The following is a 20,085-nucleotide window of genomic DNA, read 5'->3' on the forward strand; positions in this document are numbered from 1 at the left end:
TGCTACTCTGCACCGAGCAACACCGACCGCATCGCTCCCGCGGAAAGTGGGGCAACACAGGCTCCCTCTGCCTATGGGCAAAAACTTCGTATCCATCTGGGGCGACAAACCATACAAAACGGCCGTCCCAGCTGTGCCGAACTTCAAGGCGGAGGAGTAGCCACAGCTCTTCCGGATTCCTTCCTCTTCAGCCCACTGCACCTGGACGCGGGCGGCTAGCGACTCCCCGGCCCTGACGTCACCGCACCTGGCACCAGCTGGGGTGCCGGGTGAGCCCGGGCGCGGAGGGGGCGGGGCAGGGAGAACGAGGGGGCTCTCGCGAGATTTCCTTCCTCCCGGGTGCAGCTCCCGGCACCTTCCCGGCCTCAGTCGGGTTTCAACCTCAGTCTTCGGTGTCGCGTTCTAGAACAGCGGTTGCTGAGGGGAACCGCGGGAGGCGGGCTCCGGGTTGGAGGCAGCGGCCAGGACGAACCGGCTGGTCCCACCTCTGCTGCGGGAGCGAACCGGGCTGGGAAAGCCGCCGTCTGGGCGGGCGGGGGAGGGCCCTCCCGCCGCGGCGGCTTTGGCGGAGGCCCGGCGCGAGGAGCCGCCGCCGCCGCCGTCTCCTGCTCGCGGGCCGCGCCGACGGGACTGTCCGGGGAACGCCGCGGGCGGATGGAGGCGCCACTTCGCCCCGCCTGAGCTCAGGAGGGAAGGAGCGCAGCGCGGGGCCCGCCTCCCGCCGCAAGTGCGGCCGCGCGATCGGCAGGAGGAGGAGCAGCGGGCGCCGGGCTTCTCCCCGCGGGAGCCCCCAGCATGGGTAAGAGACTCGAGGGCGCTTCCCGCCGCCGGACTGCACCTCCCCAATTCGGGCAGGCGGTTCCCCTTCTCCGTGTCCGCGGGGAGGAGACGGGGTCAGCCCCTTCGCGGCCGCACCGCACCCTCCCCGTCGCCCCTCCTCGCCCTGCCTTCCACCTTGCTCTTCTCGCGGAGGAATTGGTCGGAGGGCTCATGGGTGCTTTCTCCTGCGCTCCCCTCCCCGCTTCATCCTGCTTTGGGGAAAGGTGAGGGGTTGGGGGCGGGGGCACCGGGTCCCCTCTCCTCGCCCACTGTCCGGCTAACCTCGGGCCGAACTTCCCTCCCTCCCCCATTCTGGTTGGATGGGGGAGGGTGATGGAAAAACTTGACAAAGTAGCACTTTTAGCTTCTTTATCTTCAGCGACGCTTTGTATAGATCGGCCTTTTACTAGGTTTTCCGTTTGTTGTTGTTACGAGAGGTAGTTTTTCCCTCCGCTGAAACTTGCAAGGGATGCCTCAAGGACAGGGAAACTTGATTTATTTACTTTGTTTTCACGTAGGCAAGTGTATTGGCACTTAAATATTAAATCTCATCCTGAGGACTGGGTTAGGGTTTGATGAGGTTTCAGTGTTGAACCCTTTGAGAAGCTGTTTCCTGTTTGGAGTTAGACTTCCTTGCGAGAGGAGAGAAAAGTACACGGCCTTATATGTTATTTACTGTGTGCTTTAAAGTTTTGTTAGGAGCTAGCAAAAGCAGACTGTGTTGCAGCCTAGTTTGAAAGGGAGTTTTGTTAAGTAGTGTAGCAATTCTTTTGATAACAAATTTCGGTGTGGGGTAGGCACTCTCTCAATCCTTTAAAAATTAAAAGCAATTTAAAAGAAGTGTCTGTACTGTTATAAGTGTGTGCCATTATAAAGCATACATTTGTGCCACCAAAAAGCATAAGCATGTTCTATAAGAATAATCCCAATTTTGGATTTATAGAGTAAATCAGGAGGATTCTATCCTTTTTTTGTAGTTGAGAGTTGGTACTCTTCATATCAACACACTGTTAACCGAAATTAATAATTCATGCAACTAACAAATGATTTAGAAGCAGGACAAATACAGACTACTGCTGATGTGGCACCTTCTGCCCACACATTGTTTTGTCGGAATGCTTTAAGCATAGTGTTTACAGGTCCTCCCTTAGCTCTTCTGTATTTTGCTAGACTTTCTCCTTTTATGTTCTTTCAGGTAACTTTTGTACAGAAAGTGCTCTTAAACCTACAAAGAGTAAAACCTTTGCTGTTTGGAACTTACAAATGAGATTATTTCCAATTAATTAGTTGAGTGTAACTGAGTTTTTGAGGGTTTATTCCTTTAAGCGTCAAATTATAAAACCACTGAAACCGATTTGGATGACATTTATACTAAAATAGGTAATTCTTTTTTGTCTTAAATAGGGTGCAGAGTGTAATTAAACCTCTTGATGACCAAGGGTCATCATTTGTCACCATCAGTTACTGTGATGCCTTGAGGATCTGCTGGATTGTATACAGGACTTTTGATCAGATTCCTTTGCATTTTGAAGTTATTTAAATACATATTTTTCTGCTTTGCTATTGGATGTGCTTATTACTGTGCCCTCTTCACCCTCAGTTCTCTAACTTTTCTACAAAAGTGGGAATCATATTCAAATATGTAATTCTGCATAAAGGAAAAATAAGTCTACCCTTAGTGTGTGAGATGTTCTCCTCAGGAAAATTAATGTCAGAACTTTGGCTTTGGAGTTACTAATTATCCAGAGTCCTTTTCTTAGTGACTTCTCTGCTGTGTTCTGGTTAGGCAAGTTGCTGCATTATCTAGGTAAAGTGTGATATTTGTGTGCTTTAGACTACTCAGAATGTGTTTTGCAGGTTGATTACTTGGGGGCATTTGTAATTAATTTTTAAAAGGTATTTGTCAGACATTTCCATATGAGCGTGTACTTTAAATTTATCAGTCATGTAAAAATTCATATTAAAGTTATCCAAATCATTTAAAAGGAGTTTCCTTTATAATATAAACCTCATTTGTTTGGTTTTGTTATCAGCAGTCTTTATTCCTTATGGTTTAAGATGGTAGCTTAAAATATTTTATGTATTTTTATATATTATTTTATCTGATGTGTCACAAAATGAAAAATCTCTGATTTCATTGTTTTGAAATAAATTGGATACACATTAAGTGCCGGTTCCTACCATCTGTACTATTTAGGTAGTATAGCGAGACAATTAAAGAGCATGGCTCTCCGCTGGGACAGCTTAAGGTCAAATCCTGGCTCTTCCACCTTGTAGCTGTTGTAACTGAGCAAGTTACTTAACCTGTCTGTGCTTCAGTTTCTTACTCTAAAAATGGGGTAAAAATAACCTTGCAGATGGTAATGGGGATTGGATGAACTAATACTTGTAAAGTGTTTGGAACAGAGCCAGTGCTGATTCTTGTTATTTTCATTTTCAAATGATTTCCCTAATTCTTGTACCAGTTTATAAAGACAATTCTCAATTTTTGACCTTTGTTAAAAGGTGCGTATTGCATTTAAAGGAAGGGTGAGATAAGATAGATGATTTTGTAGTAATGCAGAGATTAATTTTTTTTCAGAAGTTTAATTTTGTGTAATACGTCTTTATAAAATTTATGTAGGAATTTACGGGTTTTTTTTTCCAGTGTTGATTATACTTTGAAAAAGTCCATTATTGGGAGTAAGTTTAGTAGTTCAGGAGAAAGTATATGGGATGAATAGTAGGAGAGACTAGTAGTTTCTTTGAATTTTATGTTAAGCTTTTATGTGTTTAGTTTCTACGTTTATTAAATATGGAAGAATACTTAACATAAAGAAATTTGAGGTATTCTCTGTGAAAGAATTTGGGGAGAGTTTAGAGAAATAGAAAGGTAAAACTTTACTTTTCTTACTCCAGAAGTACAGATCTGCATCTTAGAGGGGGAGTAAGACAGAAAGCAAGTGGCATAAAGTGTTAGTTACTATGTGTGAATTTTTATTTTTGAAAAAGTAAGTGGATTTTAAGGATTGAATTTCTGTTACTTTTAGGTAAGGTTCTGAACTTCTTAGTTTACATTATTTTTTTAAGCTCATATATGATTATTCAACATGTTTAAATAATGAGGCAGTTTTAATGGACGGGAATACGCAGTTGGTTTAGAGATGATAAATGCACTTTTATAATAGAGTGATTTATTTCCTTATTTTGTTGCGCTGTTAGGAGAAAATCGTGATTTATGCAGATAAGTAGTGGCAAATGGAAATTGCCTGCTAAAGGCTCACCTTTCAGTCTCAGGATTTACTTTAATTAAACTAATCCAGAGGATGAAATGGGAATATTAGAACTTTTTTGTTTCGAAGTTCGATCACTAGCAAAACTAGTAATAAGTTGTATTCCTTAACTAGTAAGTACTTGTGATTAGATTTTTCTGAGTGTTTCAAACTTTGAATAGCTATAGTTCCAAAAAAATCCCATTAAGGGTGGAAATTCACATTGATATTTTAAATTCACATTGATATTGATATTCACATTGTCATATATTTTTCTAAATTGGGGATTGGCAAAGTAAAACGATGTCACATTAACTTAATAAGATCTAAATTTTAAAGCATTTGAGTTAAAAACAAAGTTATACAACATGAAGTGCATTCCACTTGCCAATCAAAAATAAATCCAAGTTTGGGGCGCCTGGGTGGCGCAGTCGGTTAAGCGTCCGACTTCAGCCAGGTCACGATCTCGCAGTCCGTGAGTTCGAGCCCCGCGTCAGGCTCTGGGCTGACGGCTCAGAACCTGGAGCCTGTTTCCGATGCTGTGTCTCCCTCTCTCTCTGCCCCTCCCCCGTTCATGCTCTGTCTCTCTCTGTCCCAAAAATAAATAAACGTTGAAAAAAAAATAATAAATCCAAGTTTTTATTTACACGTAATCCAGATCTGTGATTTTTTTTCCTCCTCTTATTTGTCACGGAATATCCTTCTCTATTAAATGTATTTTAATTGCAAATTGAGCCATGTGATATATCACATAAATAAAAGAAAGGATAAGAATCATATTATTATTTCAATAGATGCAGGAAAAGCATTTGACAAAGTACAACATCTATTCCTGATAAAAACTCTCAACAAAGCAGGTTTAGAGGGAACATACTTGAACGTAATAAAAGCCATCTATGAAAAACCACAGCTAACATTATCCTTAATGGGGAAACATTGAGAGCTTTTCCCCTAAGGTCAGGCACAAGACAAGGAAGGATGTCCACTCTCACCACTTTCATTCAACATAGTACTAGAAATCATAGCCACAATAGTCACACAATGAAAAGAAATAAAAGGCATCCAGGTCTGTAAAAGTCACAGGATACAAAATCATTGTACAGAAATCTGTTGCATTTTTATATACCAGTAATGAAGCAGCAAAAAGAGAAAATAAGAAAACAGTCCCATTTATAATTACACCCAAAATAAAAAGATCCCTAGGAATGAACCTAACCAAAGAGATGAAAGACCTGTAGTCTGAAAACTGTAAGAACCTAGTGAAAGAAATTGAAGATGACACAAAGAAATGGAAAGACATTCCACACTCATGGATTGGAAGAACAAATACTGTTAAATTGCCTGTACCCAAAGCAGTCTACACATTTAATGCAATCCCTATCCAAATACCAACAGCATTTTTCACAGAATTAGAACAAACAGTCCTAAAGTATGTATGGAACTACAAAAGACCCTGAATAGCCAAAAGCAATCTTGAAAAGGAAAAGCAAAGCTCGAGTCATTACAATTTTGGGCCTCAAGTTATATTTTAAAGCTGTAATAATCAAAACAGTATGGTACTGGCACAAAAATAGACACGTAGATCACTGGAGCAGAATAGAAAATCCAGAAATAAGTCTACAATTATATGGTCAATTAACCTTTGACAAAGAAAGAAAGGATATCCAGTAGGAAAAAGTCTCTTCAACAAATGGTGTTGGGAAAAGTGGACAGCAACCTGCAAAAGAATGAAACTGGACCACTTTCTCACACTATACACAGAAATAAATTCAGAATGGTTAAAGACCTAAATGTGAGACCTAAAACCATAAAAATCCTAAGAAAGAACATAGGCAGTAACTTCTTTGACATCGGCCATAGCAAATTCTTCCCAGATATGTCTCCTGAGGCAAGAGAAACAAAAGCAAAAGTAAACTGTTGGGGCTACATCAAAATAAAAAGCTTCTGCACGGCAAAGGAAACAGTTAATCAGACCTAAAGGCAGCCTAAGAATTGGAGAAGGTATTTGCAAATAATATATCTGATAAAGGGTTAGTATCCAAAATATATAAAGAACTTCTACAACTCATCACCCCAAAAATGAATAATCCAATTGACAAGTGGGCAGAAGTCATGAATAGACATTTCTTCCAGAGAAGACCTACAGATAGCCAGTAGGCACATGAACAGATTCTCACCATCACTTACCATCAGGTGAATGCAAATCAAAACTGCAGTGAGGTATCACCTCATACCTGTCAGAATGGCTAAAATCATCAACACAAGAAACAACAGGTGTTGGCAAGGATGTGGCAAAAAAGGAGCACTCGTGCACTGTTGGTGGGAATGCAAACTGGTGCAGTCACTCTGGAAAACAGTTCAAAAGGTTAAAAGTAGAACTATCTTATGATCCAGCATTTGTACTATTAGGTATTTACCCAGAGAATACAAGAATACTAATTCAAAGGGATGCATGCACCCTATGTTTATAGCAGCATTATTCATAATAGCCAGGATGTGGATACAGCCCAAGTGTCCATTAGCTGATGAATGGATAAAGAAGATGTGGTGTGTGTATATGTGTGTGCGTGTGTGTACACATATGTGTGGAATATTATAGTGGAATATTAAGCTGTAAAAAGATGAAATCTTGCCATTTGCAGTGACATGGATAGAGCTACAGAGTATAATGCTAAGTGAAATAAGTCAGAGAAAGACAAAAACCATATGATTTCACTCATATATGGCATTTAAGAAACAAATAAGCAAAGGGAAAAAATAAGAGGGACAAAGCAAGAAACAGACTCTTAATTATAGAGAACAAACTGATGGTTGCCAGAGGGGAGGTGGGTAGGGATGGGTGAAATAGGCTATGGGGTTTAAAGAAACACACTTGTTATGATGAACACCAGGCGTTGTATGGAAGTGTTGAATCATTGTATTGTACACCTGAAACATATGATACTGTTAACTAGAATTAAAATAAAAACATAAAATGTATTTTAAGTATGGTAAATGTTTGTCATGGGAAGGGCTTGAATATAGGCAAAGAAGGGTGTAATGATTCTTGATTCGGGCGAGAAGAGAACAAAGCTGCAGTTCTGCTTCCTAGGTAAACTGGTGAAGCAAGGTATTAAAGATCTGAAATTGTTCAGTTTGTGTTCAGAAGAGAACGGGCAAATAAAATCTAATATGTTGTTGTGATTGAAATTAGGCAGATTAGGTAATTGTTATGATGGATCTGTGACTTGCTTATCTGTAGGATTTGATATCTAACTACTAGGTAGATTGACCTAAATCAAGATATATAGGTCTTTCTACATGGAAGAGAGGCCAAAACACTGGTGTGGGGAATCTGGATAGAGATCCATAAACGTCTGTAGTCAGCCTGTCGGCATGAGCGATATGTAAAAGGCTGTGTGTATAGATAAATAGAGTGGCCCAGCTTGGTGTGGGAGTGGGATGTTGGTTGGTAGCAGGCACTAGGTAGAGGTTCAGACTGACATCTTGTGGGAAAAGGGAGGAAATGGGGTTTGGCAGTAGTCTTTGAAGTCCTGGCCACAGGGAAACAAAATCAGATAGCGTCTAGATTTTATGAGAGACAAGGCAGGTATTTTTTCCCAGGAACAAAACCAGACTTGGTTATTGGAATTGTGTAGGATGAGCCAAGCAGTAATACTGAGCTCCTAAGCTATAGATGTTATATATTTTCTGTCTTGAGAGTATTTTAGTAGCCTGCATTAGTTCCTGGATCTGTAAGTGGCCTTGGATAATGGGGTGATGTGAGATTCTCTATCTAAATACTTGAGAGGATATTTCCTGGTCACAGTCTTTCTCTTTTACTTGGTCTTCTTGGTCTTCTTTCTCTTTACTTGGTCCTAGGGATTTGATGTATCTGCCTTTTCTTTGCTGTTTTTCACCCCAATGCAAAGCAGATAACAGTTTCAGTTTACCCTTCTGTTTCAGAAACAAGAACACAATCCTTAACAAGTTGAGTAGTTGTAACTACCAATATGTAATATTAAACAGGCAAGTAAGAAGAAATTTGAAAGTACCACTGATTATTGGTTTCTTTCACTGAATTAAAGTTAGGCTATTTATTAGAAAGACTTGTTTGTTTGTTTTTGGTTTTGATTTTTGTTTGATTTGTAGCCCTTTTCACTGCTCCCACCATACTCTCCCTCCCTTTCCTCCAGATTTTTTTAGGTTAATGTTAGATGTTTAGACACAGAGTCATTTATTACCATTGTTAGGCAGATAAAATTCCTTTCATAATCCTACTAGGGCTTCTCTGACCCAAGACTGTGTTATAATACAGTTGACCCTTGAACACCTCTGGTAAGGGGTACTGAGTGCCCCCCCATCTCTAAAGTTGAAAATTGAGTATAACTTTGACTCCCCCAAAATGTAGCTAATAGCCTACTTTTGGCCAGAAGCCTTACCGATAAACAGTGGATTAACACATATTTTGTATGTTACATGCATTATTTACTGTAGTCTTACAATAAAGTAAGCTAGAGAAAGAAAGTCAAATGTGGGGGCACCTGGCTGGCTCAGTTGGTAGAGCATGTGACTCTTGATCTTGGGGTCATGAGTTCAAGCTACACTTTGGGTTAGAGCTTATTTAAAAAAGAAGGGAGAGAAAATACATTTGCAGTATTATAGTGTATTTATTAAAAAAAAAAGAAAAGAAAAGAGAAATCTGTGTATAAATGGACTAGAGTAGTTCAAACCTGTTTTCAAGAGTCTATTTTACTTTGTTTTTCAGTCAGAACTCTGGTTTTAGCTCCAAGTGAAGTAGGCATTTTGGACTAAATTTGACATTGTTTCTTTTTTGTATTTTGGATTTTTGTTTGTTTCTGAAGGTCTCAGGTATCTGGATGTTTTGCTTTCTTAACTGGTTTCTTCAATCGAAAGTATATTTACTAGTTTTTTGCACTTAGGGAAACTTTTACTCTAAAAAGAAACTGCTTTTTAAAAAATTCATTGTTCTAAATTGAGATCCAGCTTAAGATGTTGATCTGTTACAGATATGGCAGTGTTACAGATGCTTTCTTTGCTAGAACCTATTTATACTGTAGCAGTCCTTTTCAGTACCTCTAGGAGACTTGGATTTTATAATCTTTCACATTTTGTATCTGTTTTTAAATTTCCCGTCATGAACCCATTCTCTTTCTCAACTAATTTACAAAGACAGAGATGACTCATATGGGATCCTAAATTCTAGTATCTGTTTTAGTGTCATGTAGCTCAGGTTCTTTTTAATGATTCGGTGTCCAGGTAATTAATTCCAAGAGAGTGACTGTGTGGCATCTAATCACTGGGAGTTTCTAGTAGGAAGATACTTTAGTATGGTAACAGTAACAAGTAGTTACCACCAACATTAAGAGACATGCTGTGTTGCAGGGTCTTATGGTCAAGGAAAGGAGCTGTATGTGAAAGCTTAATCAAGAAGTATTTGCCTTAATGTGAGGATTGTAATTGATGTCATGCGATGCACTAGGGAGAGTAGGACAGATATATATTTTGGTGCCTCAGGTAGTTTATAGCAGTGTTACGGATTGGGCATATTATTAGAATCCCCTAGACTAAAAAAAAAAAAAAAGAAAAAAATTCATAGCCTCTGGAGACTCTAACATAAATAAATGCTCCTGCCTCTTCCTCCCTCCTGGTTGATGAATGTTTTGAGATGGCTTATAGTGTTATGATAGGAATAAGACTTAACATAATAGGAATAAAATTTAACATGTGAATCATTACAAATCTAAACAAGAGAGGGAGTGTAGTTCGTTAAGATGTATTCCAATGTCAAAAATGTTAAAATGTAAATAGAGAAGCGTGAGGAAGATCAGTTGGAAGGCAAGTGGGATTTGTTCATTTCTCATTAGTTTGACCAGTGACATAGTAAGGACTTGGCAGTAGCCAAGCTAATTTTTTTTTCTATTCCTGGTGCTGAGTCTTCAGAGTGAAGCATGTCTTCATTTTAACTGATACCTTTAAGATTCTTTTACTTGAAAAATTAAAACTGCCTTAACATTGTTAGTAACTATCAGTGCCCTAGTACTGAGGCCCGAAATTTACTATGAGTGAAATTTCTAGAGCATTTATCATGATTATTATAATAATCAAGTGCCAAATTGTTTGCTTGGATTTTAAGTGTAGAAGTTAGTATATTTGTAAAATTGAGACCTGTAGTCTTGGCTAGAGTATAATGTTTTCAGGAAACATTGAAGTTGATCTTTCAAATGTATTCTCTCCTACATGGCTTTTTTTTTTTTTTCTTATTCTTTAGAGTAGAAACAACAAACTTCAAGTTATTTAGCAATTTGTTCTCCTAATATCAAAGTTTTGTTAGATTTCAAAATTCCTTCTCTGCTGCAGCAGGTTTCCCTCTTTCATTTTGCCTTACTGTTTTGGAGTGTGTGTGTGTGTGTGTGTGTGTAAATAAGATGGAGACTCCATTTTTACTTAACTATTAGTTAGACCATTCTTAGCAAACACATTTTATGAAGCAGTTAAAACAATTTTGCCTTAAATGATGAAAATAAATCTGTTGAAAGTTTAGAATTTCAGAATGAATGTCAAATGGAAGTGTAAAGGTGATATTTTAGACCCCAAGGTAACCCCTTTCCCATAAACATTTCCTGAATTTCTTATATTCTTTATATTTTATAAAACCCAATTGAATTTATAGCTAGAACGTCATAGTTTAAAGCCTGAATAAAAACTCCTTTGTTATTTTCTTCATTTCATATGTAATGAATGACCATACTTGCCTCATCACTTTTATTTTACTAAAAAAATTTATCACCTTTAATAACTGGCAGAAAATTATGAGTCTGCTGTATATCCACTAAATCTATGATTCAGCAATACTTTAATTTGGAATAATAGGGGAGAGGGATCCAGCCAGTCTAAAGAATAATACAAATTTAAGTATGGTATATTGAAGTATGTCCACCTAAACCAGACTAACAAAATCTGACTAGTGGAGCTACTGTTTCAAGTTGGTATGAGGTCTAACTTGTCTTTTAGAAATAAACCCTTTAGGGGTGCCTGGCTGGCTCAGTTGGTGGTGTGCAATTATTGATCTCCAGTGAGTATGAGCCCCACTGTTGGGTATAGAGATTACTTAAAATCTTAAAAAAAACCAAAAACCAAACAAAAAAATCCCTCTTTAATCCTTTCTGTATGACTCATTTTAATTTTTTTTTTCAACGTTTATTTTTATTTTTGGGACAGAGAGAGACAGAGCATGAACGGGGGAGGGGCAGAGAGAGAGGGAGACACAGAATCGGAAACAGGCTCCAGGCTCTGAGCCATCAGCCCAGAGCCTGACGCGGGGCTCGAACTCACGGACCGCGAGATCGTGACCTGGCTGAAGTCGGACGCTTAACCGACTGCGCCACCCAGGCGCCCCCCTGTATGACTCATTTTAATAGAGAAATCAGTAATGTCAGATATTAAGCATCTTGTCAGGTGGGCATCTGTGTTGCATTGATGTTACATTCTCCTAGTAAATAAAGGGAAGATTATCTGTTTTGTAAATCAGAGACATTTCTATATGAGTCTTCACGTGTTAAACAAATGTAGGCATAAAGGCTTAATTTGCTCAAAATTTGTTTAAAATAACTTGAACAGGGCACCTGGGTGGCTCAGTTGGTGGAGCGTTCAACTCTTGATTTTGGCTCAGGATCCCAGGGTTGTGGGATCAAGCCCCACCTTGGGCTCCATGCTGGGTATGGAGCCTGCTTAAGATTCTCTGTCTCTCCCTTGTTCCTCTTCTCTGCTTGCACGCTCTCTCTCTAAACATAAATAAAATAACTTGGACAGTGTTGAACTATAAAATTATACCATCTTAAATGAGTGTTGTGAAGCAAGTGTACATACGTTCTTTGAGGCATACTAACCTGATAAATTACATATATAATTAAAAGTTTCCTAATGTGTTAAAAAATAAAGAGGAACAGATGAAATTAATTTTAATATTTTGGCTATGTTGGCTTAAGGAAAATAGTTATTTCAGTATATATTCAGTATAAAAAGTTATTGAGATAGTTTACATTTTTTTTCCTGTCTTTGAGATCTGTTGTGTATTTTACATTAATATAACACGTTAATTTGGATTAGCCACAATTCAAGTGCCCAGTAGTCTCATGTGTCAGATGTTACCAGCTGAACAGTACAATTTTAGGATGTAAGCCTTTAGGTTTGTTGTGAATCTAATGAAAGTATAAAAATATTTTAAAATTATTATACAATTACAAATTATCACATAAGGAATTGTACTCTTTTAGAGTTTCTTAATGATAAACCACTTTTGGTCTTACCTGATTAATTTTATATTAGATATGAGTGATAATCTGTTGTAATTAGATAACAAATATATTTTCTCATGGAAAAAAGACTTAGTTTAGTAGATTGCATGTAATAGGCCTGAAGTTTGTTTCATTCTGCTTTCTTTTGTTTTTAATTTTTTTGACGTTTATTTTTGAGAGAGACAGAGCATTAATGGGGGAGGAGCAGAGAGAGTGGGAGACATGGAATCCAAAACAGGCTCCAGGCTCTGAGCTGTCAGCACAGAGCCCGACGCAGGCTCTAACTCAGGAGCCATGAGATCATGACCTGAGCCGAAGTCGGACACCCATCCGACTGAGCCACCCAGGCGCCCCTCATTCTGCTTTCTAAATGAAATACGGTTTTTGGCACTTGGCCTACTGGTATAATAGAGAAATTGAAGCTTTGCAACTACATTTGGATTGTTATTTGAAAGTATAGTTTGGCCTAGTAGTTAGCAGTTCTTTCATTTTATAATGCTTAACTTTGGAGATAAGATTTAAGAGTGGTATTTCACAAATACATGAATACTGTTGGTCAAGACCACAAAAGAATAACAGAAATAATAATTGGTGATGTAATATGTTCCTAGTTGATATGGGAATACATGTCAGGAGCCTGTCAGTTTTAAACGTGTAAAATTTTGCATGAACCTTTGTAATGGAATTGTTTTCGGTACAGGATCTATATTTTTTATTGGATTTTCAGTGCATTCTGAAAAAAGTTCTCAAGGAGATTCTTAAATGGCTATTCTATGATTTCCACATTTTAACATTTCTGGTTCTTTGTAATTAGTGCTATCCCACACTAATTGCTTTTGCCCAGAACAATAATAATTATAATTCTGTCTTGTCAGTAAATACTTTGGTTTAAATTAGATATTTTTTGAGGTCTTGTATACCAGTACTGACAGAAGCATTCAAAATAAAAAGGTGGACAAGATCCTTGCCCTGGGTTGTTTAACAATTAATGGGGAGATTGCAGTATATTGTAATGGCTGTTAACATTTAGTGACTATTTATTAAGTACTTCTGTTTAAGGAATGGTTTTAAGCCCTTTACAAGCATTATTTAATTTAATTCTCACAACAAATCTATACGTTTTTGGGTTCTGTTATTTTTCTCATTCTGTAGATTGGGAAAAAAGCATAGAAGTAGTAGGTAATTAGTACTGAATCCAGGCAATTGTCTGTATTCCCAGTGCTTGTGCTACTCTTAACCACTAAAAAATGTGGAACTAATTCCTAACTCTTCCTCTGAGAGGTGTCTTTAGGGTTATAGATAACAGGCATTTAGATCTTCCATATCCTGCCCTACTTTTTTTTTTTTTTTAATCCTCCATTCTTAACACATTGTGACTGACTTTGTAATTTCCTTACTTACATGTTATTGCTTATTTACCTTACCTTTTTAGAATGTAAATACAGGGTGTACAAAGTTTTAGAATATAAATTCCAGGAGTGCAGAGCTGCTACTTTTTTTTTTTTTTTTTTTTTTTTTTAATTTTCGTTCTTCATTAGATGTATTCAGGTGCCTGGAACAAGTGGGAACCTTCCAGTAGCAGCCCCTCAAATATTTGCTGAATGAGTATGGAGTATCATATTTGTGTTGAAAGAAGAATTTAAAATTCTAGGCAATTTAGTATCTTCCATTTCAGTGCTACAAATAGCTATGTACATTTGATATATCAGGCACTGTGATAGGGCTTGGGAATACAAAGATAAGTGAAACAAAGTCCCTGCTCTCAACCCTGGCCAGAAAATGTTTTTTGGTAACTTGAAGGTAACACCTCTTTGAGTATATGAATTTAAGTTATTTTTTAATGCACGTATTTACTTTTGGCGTATGCTTGGAAACATGGAGAAATTCAAATGATAACTTTAGATTTTTTCATGATTCTGATTATTCTTATAGGTTCTTGCAGTTTTTTACATAACTTCATTACATTTTTAAAGTCTTGAGAGTGAAATTGTCTTTTATAGCAATTTTCCATTTTTTGGTAAGCTAAAATTTCTTTTCAACTGATATATTGACTAATTATTAGCATTTAAGGAATGCTTTAAATGCTAGGCATTTTATTCAGTATTTAATTTCCATTGGAGCGTTCTGGGATTAAACATCATTGTTTCCATTTTACAAAATCAGAAATTGAAGTTAAAGAGATTGTTACCCAAGGTCAGAGACAGGATGTGGAGAAGGCTGGAGTGAACTTGCATTGTTCTGATTTTAAAGCATGTCCTCTTAATTATTTCTTAAAACATTGAGGGAGAAAATTGAGCTACACAGAGCAAGTGATACAGATTGAAATGACTATTCCAATGTGGTGTAAGAAAACAAATTTAAATATTTATTACCCTAAAATTGTGGATTGGTATTATCCACATGTATTTGGTATTTGGTACATGTATTTGGGTAACTATTTTCTCTTAAAAGATTTTAAATTTTAGCTGTGTGTTACACTTTGGTCTTTTACTTATGTATCCAGTAGATTATCATAAGATTTTTTGATGAATTCTATAAAACTTTATGACAAATACATGGTATGTTTTTAATGTGGCTTGAAATGTGCTTAAAACTAATTTCTACTGTTTTTTCAAAATTAATAGTGGAAATAAAAATCTGAATGAGGGCTACATAAACAATTATTTTTATTTACTTATTTTTATTTTAGAGAGAGAGCGCATGTATGTGCAAGTGAAGGAGAGGGGCAGAGGAGGAAAGAGAGAATCTTAAGCACGCTGCACTTAGTGTTGAGCCTTTCATTAGTCTTGATCTCAGGAGCTTGAGATCATGACCTAAGGGGAAATCAAGAGTTGGGTACTTAACCACCTGAGCCACCCAGATGCCCCTAGATGAGGAATATTTAATAGAATTTTCCACCTTGTTTGCTTTTCAGATGTATTTTGTATATTTGTTCTTAGGAGGCATTAATTACATGTGCATGGTAATATTTTTGCTTTGAACTAAGTCTTTATGTGATTAAAATCCTTTTGTTTTTTAAACTTAGATTATTTTTGTAGATATTTGTCACCTATGGATCTGACTTAGTAATATTAAAAGGAATGTAATACTGTGTAAAAATTTTCTTATACTACATACTCTATTCTCTGAATACTCTGAATAAGAGCACTTGGTACTATGCAGACTTTTGCACTCTATTTGAAATACAAAAAGAGGGTTGCATTTTGTGTATGATATCTTTAGATTAGGCACAAATCACTACCAGTGATTTACTTATTTCTGTTGAAAGTAAAGAATGTTTATCAGTTCTCTTTTAATTTGAGGAGAGCACAGAAATTCTGATATTATATGGCTAAAAGGACTTTAGGGCTTACCGTGCTTTTCATTACTATTTTGACTGGGTAACTATAGGGAACCTGAATAATGAAATGTCAAGTAACATTAAGCAACGCTCATCAAAGTTGCATTTCTCCATTTATGTAAAAATAGCCCTGGAAATAAGTTCCTGGTAAAGATTTTTGGTTTTGGCAAGAAATATTTATTACTGAAAATAAAAAGTAAAAATATTTTTTATTTTTATTTTAAAAAATTTTCAAAATGCTTATTTTTGAGAGAGGGGGAGGGGGGAGGGAGACACAGAATCCTAAACAGGCTCCAGGCTCTGCACTGTCAGCACAGACCCTGATGTGGGGTTTGAACTCATGAACTGTGAGATCATAACCTGAGCTGAAGTCAGATGCTTAACTGACTGAGCCACCCTGGTGCCCCCAAAAAATATTTTTTATTTTTTATCTTAATTATTTAAATAAGAGGTATAAAGTATTTCTATCATATTACTGCTTCTTTGGAGTAAAGCTTATAATTGTTTCTGAATTTACAGTGGAATTTTTTTTTTTGTTATTATCTGTACAACTTCTTGTATTTTGTCCTTTGCTACAGTAAACAAAGGTTAAAGCTCAACTGTATAATATAACCAATGATGCTAGATAGAGTATATTTAATTTGACAGACCTAATTAGATATTGTAATATTTATCTATACTGTATTGATCAGAACCAAAGTAAATATTCCCTAGTGAATGCCCATACAGTTCAAACCTGTTTAGAATTTGTATAAATTGTTTATATTATTTTTTTATGAAGTGACTTTTCATTATCAGAAGAATAAATATTTATTAGGGCAGAATAGTTGGCAAACTTATAATATTACCATCAATATTTTGTGTATAATTTTTTTAAAATTCTGGATTTTAAGATTTTTAACTTTGATTTTCAGGCATTCTTTTATTTTTAAAAAAATCAGTATTTTTATTGTGTTTTTTTTATTGTTTTTTTTTTTTAAATCACTATTAGAAGATAAAATTGTAGACTCCTTAAAAAACACTACCAGTAAACACTGCCTCTACCTGCAGCCAAGTTGTTAAGGAAAAAAAAAATTTATATATATATATATGTATATATATATATACACACATATATATATGTATATATATATATACATATATATATATTCTTAAACTCTTAGTGGCTGTACTTCATTTTAAATACTACAGTTTTGCTTGTTTTTCAATCTTGGTTGTATTATTTTTCTTTTTGGTTCTTTCAGATGCCTTTAATTCTTTGTCTGGTTTGCTGCATATATTTATTCCTAGTTTCCAATTTGCTTGCTTTAAATTTTGATTGTTTTGTTTGCTCTAAGTTTAGAAATGTCTCCTCACCAGTTTTGATACTTCCATTTCCTTCCCTCCCTCCTTTGTGTTCCTCTTCCTCCTTCCTTCTTCTGTGTGTGTATGTGTGAAAGAATTCTGTTTGTTTTTTTCTTTAAAGTTTATTTATTTATTTTGAGAGAAAGAGTGCACTCACATGCACAGGGGAGGGATAGAGAGAGAGGGAGAGAGAATCTCTAGCAGGCTCCATGCTCAGTGCAGAGCCTGATGCAGAGCTGGAGCTCAGGAACCATGAGGTCATGACCTGAGAGGAAATAAAGAGTTGGCACCCAGGCACTCTGGTTTTTTTCTTCTTTTTTTTTTTTTTTAGTATAAGTTTTTAGTAATATTTACACCTGACGTGGGGCTTAAACCTATAACCCTGAGGTCAAGAGTTACACCTCTTGGGAAAAAAAAAAAATAAGAGTTATACCTCTTTGGGCACCAGTATTGCTCAGTTGGTTAAGCGTCTGACTCTTGGTTTTGGCTCAGGTCATGATCTCATGGTTCATGAGTTTGATCCCTGCATCAGGGTTTGCTATGACAGCACAGATCCCGCTAGGGATTTTCTCTCACCCCCCACCCCCCCCCCCCTTCCAAAAAAAAAAAATAAACTTAAAAAAAATAAGAGTTACATGTTCTGACTGAGCTAGCCAGGTGCCCTGAGAAGAGGTGTTTTTTGTTTTTGTTTTTGTTTTTTTAGTAACTCAACTGGAACCCACCAGATATGGTATGAAATGAAAATATGTATGTTGCATATTTCCCCTTATATGGAGCTTTTCAACCTTAGTAGTTTTGGGCCAGAAATCAATTTGTTGTGAAGGGCTGTCCTGTGCATTGATGGGTACTTAGTGGTATCCCTCGCCCCTAACCATGAGATGCCAGTAGCATTGCCTGAGCCATAACCAAAAGTGTCGCCAGACTTTGCCAGCTCTTGGGCAAATTCATCTTGGTTGAGAATCATTGCCCTAATATAGATTAGTTCTGAACTTGCATGTTATAAATCTAGTTATCCTGGGAGAAACTGAATTGGTAATTTAGCCCCAAAGCTTAAGTTTTCTAGGGCAAAGCTTGAGCTTAAGACCTCATGTTAGAAGCTTTTTCCTGCAACAAGAGGGATTGAGTTCACACAAATTACAGTAAGACTGAAGTTTGTTGAATGCTGTTTAGAACCTGTGGATCATGTGGTATTTTATCTATTTATATGATAAGTGAGATTTTCCAAGACATTTATTTATTAATTATTATTAAAAAACTTTTAAAATGTTTATTTATTTTTGAGAGAGAGAGTGTGCACGTGCATGAGCAGGGGAGGGGCAGAGAGAGAGGGAGACATGGAATCTGAATTGTCAGCACAGAGCCTGATGCGGGGCTTGAACTCATGAGCCGTGAGATTGTGACCTGAGCTGAAATGAGATGCTTAACCGACGGAGCCACCCAGGAGCCCCTATTATTGTTTTTAGAGTAAGTGTTATGCCCATTGTGGGGCTTGAACTTATGACCCTGAGTTCAAGAGTTGTATGCTCTACTGACTGAACCAGCCAGGTGCCCCAGATTTTCCAAGATTAAACCTCTATCCCCTGCTTATTGTGGTGGCTAATTATGTATTTGAATTCCCTGTATTGGCATTTTATACAGAAACTTATGTGTTTGAGATGGTACATTTGTGGGTGCAAATTTTGGTCTTAATATCATTTAAATTGTGTTTAAATAATAAGTTATGAATAAATAATGAATACATTATTTTAGTGAATAAATTATTTTAAGATAGTGAAGTTTTGTAAATCATCTGTTTCGGAGAACTGTTTTTGAGGACATTTTTTAGGCTACTTTCAGATTTTATTCCTGGATTATGAAGCTGTTGATTTTTTTTTTTTTAATCCCCTGAGTAATTTGTGTGTGTGTGTGTGTGTGTGTGTGTGTGTGTGTGTGTGTGTGTTTAATAAAAATTTATCCATGTAAGTGAGATTTTTAGGCTTGGCACTCTATTTATTTATTTATTTTTTTAGGCTTGGAACTTTATAGCCTAACGAAGAACCAGCCTAGTGTCGTAGGTTCTCACATGCCTCTGGGCCTCTGTGTCTGGCCCCAACTCTGCAGCATCTCTTTCTAGAGTGTTGAATTGACAAATCTCTTTGTGTATTCTGTAATCTCTTGTGGCTCCAATTTATTTTTCATTGCTCATCCTGATAGGCTTCATTGAGGTATTTAATCTTTTGAGATGTTTTAGAAGTGGATAGCTGGGTGAGCTAATCAACCATACAAGTGCTACTGCTTTTCATTGGTTAGTTAAATAATCATAACTTAAGTCTTTGGGGTTAGGATGGCTCTTTATATATTGGCAAAAATATCCCCAAAGATCTAAGATGAATTTATTTTGAATTTTACTGACATTAGGAGGATATGGTCTCTTTAGCTCTGATAAATGAGAAGTTAGTGTTTTTGGTTGTAGTTTGATTATTTGAAAAAATTAAAAATAGAATGCTACTTTAACATGTATAAAAAGAGCTTTCACAACAAACTAATTTTTAAGCAATAAGTGAATTTATTGGAAAAGATGTGAACTGTTGAAATGAAAGTTTGACTTTTGAGTAGAGACTTTGTTAAAGTGGATAAAATATTTGAAAGTCAACTCTGTAATTCTGCAAGATGGCACAAATAATTTAGAGTATACAACATAATTTAAAGAGGCGTTCATTGTATTGCTGACATTCACTGGAACATATTTTTTTGCCATATACTTCATGACTTTATAGTATTTTGAAAAACATTGTGTATGTTTATATGTGTGTATTATATACAAGAATATTACTAAGGAAGCTTAACAATTTTCATGTCCAAATATAGGCATTATAATTAAGTAGATGGCTAAGAGCAGGTAGAACTATTAACTGAGTAAATAAATAGCCAAGAACTTGAAAAACAGAGCATTTGGAACGCAGGAACATTTCTTGTTTCATATGACTTGTACTATAGAATTTGTGGTTTTTAAGATATGAAGTGATGTTGGAAGATTGATGTTAACCTTTTTGTA

At 36.7% G+C, this 20,085-nt stretch overlaps 1 protein-coding gene across 1 annotated transcript in view; it reads left to right on the plus strand.

The window, feature by feature from the left end:
* Nucleotides 1-710: 710 nt before the first annotated feature.
* The window catches only part of CD2AP (CD2 associated protein), a 142,751-nt gene continuing 123,376 nt past the window's right edge, over nt 711-20,085 (plus strand). Inside the window, exon 1 of the mRNA XM_040473713.1 lies at nt 711-799. Coding sequence (XP_040329647.1) covers nt 796-799 — 4 coding nt within the window. The 5' untranslated portion in view covers nt 711-795. The remainder of the gene's footprint in view (nt 800-20,085) is intronic.

This window comes from Herpailurus yagouaroundi, unplaced genomic scaffold, assembly GCF_014898765.1.
Source record: "Herpailurus yagouaroundi ecotype Mexico unplaced genomic scaffold, PumYag 139, whole genome shotgun sequence".
Taxonomy (NCBI): domain Eukaryota; kingdom Metazoa; phylum Chordata; class Mammalia; order Carnivora; family Felidae; genus Herpailurus; species Herpailurus yagouaroundi.